This window comes from Amborella trichopoda, chromosome 5 (assembly GCF_054954075.1).
Source record: "Amborella trichopoda isolate Santa Cruz 75 chromosome 5, AtrichopodaSantaCruz75HAP2 v2.0, whole genome shotgun sequence".
Taxonomy (NCBI): domain Eukaryota; kingdom Viridiplantae; phylum Streptophyta; class Magnoliopsida; order Amborellales; family Amborellaceae; genus Amborella; species Amborella trichopoda.
In genome coordinates, this window is record NC_142340.1 from 10,316,051 (window position 1) to 10,327,834 (window position 11,784).

At 35.1% G+C, this 11,784-nt stretch overlaps 1 protein-coding gene across 1 annotated transcript; it reads right to left on the reverse strand.

Moving 5' to 3' along the window:
• Window positions 1-871: 871 nt before the first annotated feature.
• LOC18443664 (eukaryotic initiation factor 4A-3) lies at window positions 872-8,682 on the reverse strand. The gene is made up of 5 exons (XM_006853846.4): window positions 8,593-8,682; window positions 4,285-4,358; window positions 4,072-4,178; window positions 3,537-3,967; window positions 872-1,868 (listed from the first exon to the last, which is right to left on the reverse strand). Exons 2-5 carry the CDS (start codon window positions 4,347-4,349, stop codon window positions 1,233-1,235), a joined length of 1,239 nt encoding a protein of 412 aa, XP_006853908.1. The 5' UTR covers window positions 4,350-4,358; window positions 8,593-8,682; the 3' UTR covers window positions 872-1,232.
• Between the last annotated feature and the right edge of the window lie 3,102 nt (window positions 8,683-11,784).

Here is an 11,784-nt window from a genome sequence, read left to right on the forward strand (position 1 = left end):
AGCCAAGTATCTTGGCCGACTCACGCAATCGGCCACCGGTTAGCTTTGGCTGCACCAAGCTCTGCCCATTGGTAAAGCCTGGTTTTGTGTTGGTTTAGTGTTTCTAGTGAATTAAGAAAAACATGAAAAGAAACAGATCAAGAAAGGGGGAAATCATTAGCCATTAGTATAGGTTATCATCATAACCTTTTTCCAACTATTTTAGATCCCACTTACCATATGTTACTTTAATGGCACACATTTTTTTAAAACAACAGGTTCTACAGCCATCACTTCCACACATTGCAGCACATGTTTGATAAGTGGGTAATGCTAAACAACTTTAGGACGCTGTGACTTCCTTTAAGGCTTTATCATTGAAAACCTTTAACATTAACATTGAAAACCATATGTCAAAAAGTGAAAGCAGCATCTTGAGAAGACAACTTCCAATGCCACTCCTCCCCAAGGCCAAACACACCATAAACGAATTGCCTAAATCCATGCATGAAGGAAAATAATTTCACAGAACTTTATTAGAGGGGGTGGTTGAAATATTTGACCTGGAAATTAAAACAACACATCATGAGGCTTACAAATTTTCCTTTTCTTTTGAAATATAACAGAAAATCATGTACGAACATTTTTTTCTCAATGCAACATATTCAACCGCTTTCTCTATATCATGATTGGAGTATATGTAAAACTCATTAGAAAGAATTCATGAGTCAATTTTTCTTGTGCAAGCACATGCGTGACTGATAAAATGCCTTTCACAGATTGCAGATTCTGAAACTACCAAACCAATGAGTAACCATCTACACACTTGTATGCAAGCAACATGGACTTTTAACAGTCACTGCATATGTTGTTGATAGAGTGAGATCAAAACTGGACTTCAAAAAACATTCTATTTTCACGGAAAACATGAAAAAACCATGCCCAAAAGAGTACCAATCTAGAGTACATGGCTCCCATAAGAAACAAATTAAGATATAACCTAAAAAAGAAAAGAAGAAAAGAAAAAGCTTCTGCAAAATTTGCAAGAATGGGTTTCCCTGCAAATACACGCTACCATGCAAAGCATATACTAACCATGCATGCACCACTCTTACAAACAGTTGAAATAGTCTGTTACCACCTCTTACATGTAATATCAACCCAAAAGATCAAGACCCAGCCACAACAATAATTAGTATAGAGAGAAAAAACAGCCCAACTTACCAATTGCCCAAATACCGTTCTCGACTTCCTTAAAGCAGATCAGCAACATTCGAGGGGAGCTCCTCAATGACCACATTGTAGAACCTCTGGATGTCCAAGAGCATCCTCTCATCATCACGAGTGACAAAGTTAATGGCCACACCCTTCCTCCCAAACCGACCACTACGACCAATACGGTGAAGGTAGTTCTCAGGTTGAGTAGGGAGATCATAGTTTATAACAAGGGACACCTGCTGCACATCGATACCACGGGCCAGGAGATCAGTGGTGATGAGGACACGAGATGATCCAGACCTAAACTCTCGCATGATGACGTCCCTGGTGTTTTGGTCCATGTCTCCGTGGGTGGCAGACACAGTGTGGTCACGACTGCGCATCTTGTCGGTGAGCCAGTCGACCTTGCGGCGAGTGTTGACAAAAATCACACTCTGGGTGATAGCTAGGGTCTCGTAAAGGTCGCAAAGGGTGTCGAGTTTCCACTCCTCCCTCTCTACGTTCACATAGAATTGCTTGATACCCTCAAGGGTGAGCTCGTCACGCTTGACAAGGATTCGAACAGGCTTGTTCATGAACTTGCGAGTGATCTCAAGGGCCTCAGGGGGCATTGTAGCTGAGAAGACACCCACTTGGACCTTTGAGGGGAGGAGCTGGAAAATGTCATATATCTGGGGGAGAAAAACCAATTATCAGAAATAGTAATTATTGTTTACTTCCAAGATATCATAAAATTTTCAAAAATCATAAAAACTGGATCATTGAAAACTTAAGGAAAAGCTAGCCAACAATTTTCTAGAGATCTTTTGATCATCTTTTCAAGAAGTTTTCACATAAAAGAAAAAAAATCATGAAATTTAACTAAATCATTAAAAAGGCTAACACATGACTATTGAGTGAAACACAGCAATATCTCCCCGCAAACTTGTTTCATGAATTGCAAAGCACATGATTTTTCTCCTCTCTTTTTCTGAAGAAACATGCATTTTGTATGAGAAAAGAAATATAGTTTTCCACATCTAAACATTACAAGTCCCATGGATGTACTTCTAAAGTGAGAACCCCAGAAAAAAACGCTAGAGTGTTTGCCATTTTTTTGTCACTTTGTTTTTGTGCAAGTAGTTCATTTTCCTTCTTGGAAAACAATGAAAAGAGTGCACAAATATTAAGAGGAACATGTGGCCTGTTTAAGTACACCTCCTTTCCAGTCCCAAACATTGGTAAACTAGTTTCAGAAAGCTGAAAATTCATTACTCAGTAACAGATGGAATACACAAACTATCAATAGTCTCATAACTTGCATAAAGTATGGTAGGTAACTAAAAATATCAAGGAACAACTACGAATATGCAACATGTGCATACATGAACTGTAGACACCAAGTCATACAATCACATATTGAATGTAAACTAGCTTGCAACAATCAGTATAGCAGCATGCAAGCAAGGGAATATGACATTATTAGCATTTTGCAGAGATGGGGAAGAAACCATAGAAACATCATAAAACTCTATAATAATGGCAACATCTAATGCACCATTATTTTCAATCATCGGGGTAACAATACAAAAAAGATACATGATTTAAACTATATTCAGTTAGACTAAAGGATACTGATTTTCTATGTAAAGATTTCAGGCAAGAGCTAGATAGTAGTAGTCAAAAATATTAATGCAAATGTAATAAAATTAGAAAATGCATATGCTAAATAGGTCGATAAAGTTTCCAAGGAAGCAATGATATCCTTAGACAAAACAAAGAATTCATTGAAGTCGGTCTTAACCTAGAAGGAACATATTAAATAGGTCAATAAAGTTTCCAAGGAAGCAATGATATCCTTGGACAAAACAAAGAACTCATTGAAGTCAGTCTTAACCTAGAAGGAATATATTTGAGAACAGAAATCTCAATGCACTCAGAAAATGATGTGAAATGCAGTCGTAGCAGAATAAGGAAGCCCTGGTAGTTTGACAAAACATATCAAACCATGCAAGAACATTAAGACATTAGGAAATAAGAGGCCTAAAAGGAAAAAAAAACGCCAATTTCTAGACCCCCAAAAAAAAAAGAGACCAAAAAGTACTGGGAAAGAGGTACATAAGTTGGCCTCTCAAAATGTAGCAGATGGCATGAATGTGACAGCACTGGTGAAGAACACGCATGCAAAAAACCAGGACATTGTCAAGAGACTAAGCTGGAACAAACGATAAATGATTTATTATAAGTTGGTGTCAACATCGGCGTAAGTAAACAAGAAGTTTTGAATAGTGAACCATGAAGTATCATCATCACTAAAACAAAAAATAGAAAAGTAATTTAACAGTGATAAAAGCACAGACCTGATCCTTGAAACCCCTTGAGAGCATTTCATCAGCCTCATCAAGCACAAACATCTTGATGTAATCAGGGCGGAGAGACTGCCTTCGCAACATGTCAAACACACGACCTGGGGTTCCAACAACAACATGCACCCCACTCGAAAGGATGCGCTGATCCTCGCGAACACTGGTTCCACCAACACAAGCATGAACTTTGACACCCAAATAATCACCAAGTGCACGCATAACCTTCTCAATCTGTTGTGCAAGTTCTCGAGTGGGAGCAAGAACCAAAGCCTGGCATTCCAATAAGCCATAATCAAGCTGTTGAAGAATTCCAGAGCAGAAAGTAGCTGTCTTCCCAGTACCCGACTGTGCCTGCTGAATCACATCAAGTCCCTTGCAGAATGGCACAATCCCCCTCTGCTGGATAGCAGAAGGCTTTTCGAAACCTTATAAAATGAAAGAAAAGGTTCAGCAGATCCTCTCACTCCATAAAAGGGTATTCCAATAAAGCATGGAGCAAAAGAAACTATCATGAATGAAGAACTTTTACCATAAGCATAAATGCCTCTAAGAAGGTTCTCTTGAAGACCCATCGAATCAAAACTTTCAAAAACCTCATCATATGAGGCAAAGAAATCCTCTCCATCAGCTTGAAGCCTGAAATAACCAATGTATCGACAGACTGTAAACAAAACCATTTATCTCTGGACAAATAAAAGGTGAGCCAGAGGCAAAAGGAACATTCGACTGAGATAACACTTACAATTCACTCATCTTTGCATCATACTGACGAGCATCAAATTGTGACCCTTCTGGTGCCAAAGCCATGATTGCAAACTGCAATAGAAACTTGTGAGATCCTAATAAATGCAAAATTTACCAAAGATTGACATTATGTTTAAGAAAAACATAATTGTGTTGAAGAAAGGAAAAAGCCCCAGATTTTAACAACGTTATCAAGCTAAAACCTGACACCATTGATTAAAAGACACTTTAAAACCTCTAGCACATAATACTGAGCATGTGCTTCTATTTACTACAACTCTTCAAAAATAAAAAAAATTATAAAATTATAAAATTATAAAAAAAAAAGTCTACAAATTAGTTCCATTCAGTTTATAGAACTAATTGATTCATCAGAATCAAATCTAATAGCAAGAAAAACCAAAGCGGAGGAGTGGCCATAATAAAAGCACGATTTTGATAGCCAGGACAACACCAAAACAGAGGCAGAAAATAAAGAGCACAGCCCAGGGAGAATTTCAGATATTCAATCCCTTGACAAATATCATCTCAAAGATTTGTGGAATATAAAAGCACATAATTTGGGAGCAATGAATAAGATCACTTTTCCTGGCCGGCATCGAGGCAGGCCAGAAAAATTAAATCACAAAATGTAGAGATCTGCCCAGGAAGAGTACTTCCAGCATATGGTGAGTGCAGGACAGAACAGCAAACAATCATAAATAAAGCCATTATACATCAAGAGATATTCCCCATCCTCCACAACACAAGAGAGAGAGAGGGGGAGGGAGGGAGGGAGGGAGCCAGCAATTGGTCATCTTGGCCTTAACTACATGTTACCCATCCACATCCAACAATACTGGCCAATTATGTTTTGCACAATTCCAACACTAATGAATTACATTAGAAAGGAAAACAACAATAATCTATCAGAACTACAAGTGACAGACTAAGATCCAATACAAATTCTAAGCAAACAATAATGTCAAAGTTCCAGTAAACAAATCTTGATTAATACAAATATCAAAGGCATATGCTGCAAAATAATTTACTTACTTGCTTTTATTGCCACATCCCAAGGATAAACGAGCCGCGCTCTAAATCATTCTACAAAGAACATTCCTGCTTCTTAACATTATGTTTTCACTTCCACCAATTTTAGCAATGTCATTTCCAGTAAAACTTCTGACTATTCCTATGTTTACTATCCTCGCTGTTTCCAGGGCGAAGACAGCTGCACCCGATGATGGAATGAGAAACAATACTTCTAACTACATTTTTCATTCGATTCTGCTCTTCTACTGAATCATAGAGTTTCTAAGTGCCTATACATGAATATATATATTTTTTCAAATATTTACACATGAATAATTAATATGCCCATCATGTTATTTATGTTACGCATTCATAAAAGAACCAACTCCTTGTCTAATTCATGAATATTATTATACTCCCCAAATGTGTAACAAATCCCCATCTAGACTTCAAACACCCACAATTATGCATACACAAGCAACTTCCTACATGCAAATACAAAGATCAGTTCATCAAATAATAGTGACCCTTTGACACCTAAAAATGGAACCTGATTGACTGCATAGTATAGTGCAGACAGTGAACAGAGATTTCATCATGCATAATAACTTATTTATATCCAGATAATCTCCAACATTTGAGGATTTTATTAAAATACAAATTCTTCTGTAGTGATTAGGAAGCTAATTCCCCATACAAGAAGTAATAAAACAACTAGTATAACTGGCAAATAAGAGCAAATAGAAGAACTTTCCATGACAGATCACAATGAAATATCATGTGTATGACTAGGCAAAGATATATATAATTTTTTTATTCATTGTGTATGACAAGGCAAAGATACATATAATTTTTCTAAGAGTTCACTTGTATATAGATTCATAGAAATAGTACAAAAAGGTAAATGATAAGAGAGTGAATACAAATATTTTAAAAAATAATGAGATAGCAATAGAAAAGCTTTCAAAAAAATGGACATAAAAGGTAGAATCATTGTATGTATCATAAATAAAGAAGGTATCTTGTATCCCAAAAACGATCCAAAGGACCACCCACTAAGTAACCTTCAAAATCAAATGAGCAGAAAAGACGGAGCTAAACTATGATAACCTCGATAAACAAAACAATGCGGTCGCCTAAACATTTCAAGAAAAAACCTAAATGATTATACCATGCAAGAAAAATAGAAATCGTGGGATAAAATGAGCATCCTGTACTATCTACATAAAATTATATTCTACAATGGATGAACAGTATAACAGTTTGGAAATAATTCAACCAGTCCTCTCAGAATGTGACCTTATGACTTTGTAGTAGTATAATTTGATTATGTAGTAATTAAATACATATCTCATTATGAATCTAAAGAAAAAGCTTCAAAGACATTGTAATACCAACTTTTAAAACAATAATTTCAAACACTTTCCTGCCAAAGTTTACTTAGGCAATAGACCTCCCACAAACATTGGCAACCATGGTAAAGGTTGAGGGATTTCATTGTATAGAGACCTACTTATGTTAACAGCATCATATTTCATAAATCATAAACAACAAATTCATACATTGTGCTGGCCCAAAAGTTCAATGAAAGAGTAATTTAGCTGCAGCATAAGTTTAGTAAAACAGTAACCAAATACTCCAAACTCACTCAAGAAATCCAAAAATTAAATATATTGCAGAAAGTTTCATATTGGGATCAGTTCATCCAAACTGAGCTAGGTAATCTAATCAAATACAAACACAGACAGGTTCCAAAAAGGCCCAAAAATTTGCAAATCATCGGTTCTATAATAGAAGTTGGATTTTCCAAGAACAGAATACATCAGAGAGAATTCTGAACAGCTGTACTGTGGGCACCCAACACCCAGTTCTGAGCTAACATGGGCCCTTTTTCCTTATTCAATTTTTAAAGATGTCCAAAAGGGCAAAGGGGGTAATTTCCACCCCCAAAAAAGGTTTAAATATGGGGTTATTTTCTTCCATAAGCCCTCAATTTCATTTCTTTTTTTTTTGATAATCGGCCAACGTTTTAAAAAGAAGGGGAGTTGCATACTATTTAAGAAAGATAGAGGCAGCCCACATCCTGGGTGCTCAGACTAAGAGATGAAGGAAGAGATGAAAGAGATGAAGGAGGGAGAGAGACCCGGAGGGATGGGGGAGAGGAAAGAAAAATACAGATACTATAGCATTAGAAATATAAAAAAAAAAACTATAAAAAACTTAAACCCGCAAAGCATGAGAACCATAGACATAGGTACTCTTAGCTATACCTATTTCTGAGAATCAAAAGTATTGCCAAGAGAGTTGGAGACTATTACTAATACAATCTATCATTTTGGCCTAGCGCTTTTTGAAACCTTGATCTCTAATAAGAATCTGGAAAAAGAATAATCAAAGCAATTAACAACAAAAAATTCATAAAATCACCAGAAGCCCTAATTTCCTCTCCAGATTAGCAATCGAAGTTATCAACAAGAGAAAGGAAAAAGTACTGATTATACTACCAGAAACCCTAATTCTTATTCACTTATAGCATAAAGTATATTACAAAAGAAGATAATACGAAACACAATCCGCTTTATACCATAAATTCAAATCTGCTATCAGTTCATTAATAAAAACGTAAAACCCTAGGTCCTGTAAGCACAAAACCTGTCTCTCCAAACAAATTGAACATTATTTTTCTGATGAACTCGAAACAAACCGAACATAAAAATAGCCAAAACATCGGATCATACCCAAAACCCTAATTTCAAAACAATCCAAAACCCTAATTTCAGTCAAATATCCAAACCAGAATAAAGGCAGAAGTCTCTTCAAATAAAAAATAAATAAATAATTTTGGAACCACTTTAATAGTTCGATACCAATCAAAAAGCTTGCACCAATTAGTCCAAATAGAAAAAAAATCCTAATTCAATACCCCAGAAAGGGGTCTATTCACAGGAGATCCATTGCATTAAAAACTAAACTTGAAATCAGAGAATCGATCTAATCAGTTATTTCAGGTCTATTATTTGATCGGTGGGATCTCAAGTGAAAATAAACCATGCCTCCAATAAATACAGCTAAGATCAATAGCGAGATAAAGCTAGGGCAGAGGAGTAAATTCAACTCGCAAAAGTAAAATCCATCAATAGAGTCGAAACCTTCGGAAAAATTAGTGAGATAAAATCTAGATACTACCCATCTTAGATGATACAGATAAGGAATAAAAATGGAGAAAGAGATTGAGAGAGAGATCACCCAGAAAAGGAATCAAAAAGGAGAAAGAGATTGAGGGAGAGATCACCTGAGAGAGAGATAAAGGAGCGGTAGAGAGAAAAAGTTAGGGCAGAGAAGTAAGATCTCCGCCGCGAAGCTTCAGAAGAGAATCAAAACCAGAAGTTATGAAGGGGAGATATGAAATAAATAAAGGGCAAAAGTTGGGGGGGATAAATCCCAAGACTTTCCAACCCTAAAACAATGGGCAAAGCGTGCACGTGTGTATGAGATGCACGTATTTCGTACGTTGCCCATGTATATCCTGATTTGTATAATGAGACTATACAAAATCAAAGATAATTATAGCACAGTTTTAAAATCAAAGATTTTATACAATGTAACTATTTATCTTTGTGATCGCATTACTTATAAATGTTGAGTATAACATCTGATAGCTCGAGAAATTTTTTTTTGAATTTTGAACTTGGTTAATAGAATAAATGCGGCCACTCAATTTCGCATCCAATGGTCAACGATACCTTGTACTAAAAATAAATGCTTTCATTCTATGTTTTTCCTTAAAATCAAGTGATATCCAATTGGGATTGTCAATTGGATGGAAATTGGTCAGGATCGAATCAATTCGGGAATGATATGGATCCTAGCTTGGTCCCATTTAAAATTACCTTATTTGTTTATGTTGTTTTTAAGTTTATTCGATATTTTTTTAGATTCTATATAGGAAAAGGTTTCTATACTTCCCTGCTATATAGAAGTTCTATACTCCTCCATCCATCCTTCAAATTTAGATCAAATAAGTCATTGACCATTTAATCTAGATCCGACGCCTCATAGTATTTCTTGTTTAGTATTTATTCTACAAATTGTATGGATATGAAATTTGGTAAGTGCCGGAATCTCAATAGGCCACATCTAAAACAACATTTATAATTAAATAAAATGATCAAAATACTTGTAAAACTTTCAGGGGTATTTTGATCAATTTATTTTGTCGAGAATAGTTATTTATAGTTTTTGAATGTGTAAGTTTAAGAGAGGAGTGGGCACCCAAAATTTAGTGTCAAAATGTTTTCTAAAAAATAAAATTGAAAATAAAATAATGTAGAAATATGACACTGTAATTGGATCCATCTGAAGCGTTCATTCGGATCTGACTGATAGGTAAGGGGAAGTACATAACAATCATACATTAGGGGGAGTATGGAAAACCTTCCCCTCTTTATATCCCCACCCCATAAATTTGTATTTTAATTTATGTCTTTAACATTTTGGATCTCTGATTTGCACCAATCTAGACCTGATCTTATTGCCAATTCAACGATAAGATATAGGTCTACGAGTGAACAATCTGCCCACCGATCGGGGTTTTGAAACACTAATTAATGGTGGCATTATGACCTTAGGCTTGTATACAATGGATATCCCTAAACAACTTAGAAGCTTAGCAAAAAAAAGTTTCTAAAAAAAAAAGGGTTCATACACATAGACCATTTACATTTGGTACAAAGTTACAATCGCTCTTACAGCCATATACCAAATCGAATGATTTAACAGTTCAAGAAAAAAAAAAATTGGATTTTAAATATTGCCAAATAACACATTCTACTTGATTGCATTATTCTTGGCTGTCGTATTTAATATCTAACAGCTAAAAGTAATCATGGCCACCATGTACCTAATAAATTTTTTGCAATTTGTAAACTTGCATTGAGTACATTGTTCTATTTACACTCTTTTCTTTGTTCTAAATATCAATTTACCTTATAAGAATGGTAACGGTTGGATATGAAATTCAACAACCTAAGTTGTGTCACAAAGTTCCATAACACACTCTATATTTCTTTATATTATTCTTAGCAAAAAAAAGGGAAATTTAATATGTAATGACCAAAAGTAAGTGTGGCTTTCTTGTACGAAGTAAATTTTCTACAATTGTAAGTTTCTTATAACTAGTAAATTGTCTTATTGTATAGTTTTTTATTTTTTGATTTTTTTGCTATATATTATATATGAATGGAACTCTAAACATCACATTACGATACTCATCTAAAATTGATCACGCATGATCCCTATCATTCCTAAATTATGTTATACATACACCAATTATAGTATACTGTTCCTTTTATTTAGACATAGTCAAATGGAAAGACTACAGACACCCCCCTAAAAAAATTTCACCAAGGAAATCCCCAGAGTTTGTAACCTTGAACCATATGAATTTTAATCCAGTGAATCTTAATGCACCATAGTCTATAATCCACAATCCCTAAAAAAATACTAAATTAAAGAAACCAATGTAACATCTTTTCATCTTTCTATAGGGATATCCTGGTTGATCCATATTCATCCAAAATAGTATAAAGATGCTCAGAAAACATAAATTGCAAGAATTGGATTCAATGGGGAATCCAGAATGATCTAGGGGAAAATCGGAATTAGCAATGCATATCGCATCACTATCCTAATTTTTTTTGCAAAATTATAGAATTTCTAAGGATTTTTGGTCTTGGTCAAATATTCTACACACTTCTAGATCCTGTTTGGCTCCGAATTTGACCCAATCCATAACCCCATCAAACCTAATCGTAATAGAATTAGAATTTCAAAGACAAACTTAGGGCTTTAATCCTAGTAAGATTAGTGCCCCAAATTGAAGCCTATATGAACTCCTCTAGCCGCCCATAATTCATCATCTGAAACTCATAAGAAAAAATTAAAAATTCCTGGGAAACCCTTTAGGTTACAATAAACTCTAGAAGCTAGGAATCCCTAGAAACCGTAGTTTAAAAACGCTATGGCAAATCTCCTCAAAGTTTCCACCAAAACTCTCTAAAAATCTTCAATTCAGAGAAAACTTATTCCAAGAAAATTCTCTTAAGGGAAATTTAAGGCACAAAGGTGCAAATCTTTGGATCAGTGATCGATTTCTAGGTTTTGTCGTCTTGATACGAGCCTTGACTTCGAGTTTCAAATGTCTCGAGCCAAGGTTTAAGTAAACTTTCTATCTTTTCTTTAGTTTAGTTTCAATTGATTTTAGGTTTTTTATTTTGTTTTCTTGTTTCTCAGTTTCTTTCCTTGAGTTTTTGTGTGATTTTACACCGATGTTGCTGGCGGTTCTTAGAGATGGTTGATCTTTTGAAATCAGTCTTTGACCGTACTTCGACATTATCTGAGATTTAATTCTTTACTTAAAAGCAAAGATCAGAAAGGGTTTCTGCTGAGATTCTCCCATATTTTAGTTATAACTAAATACAATGTA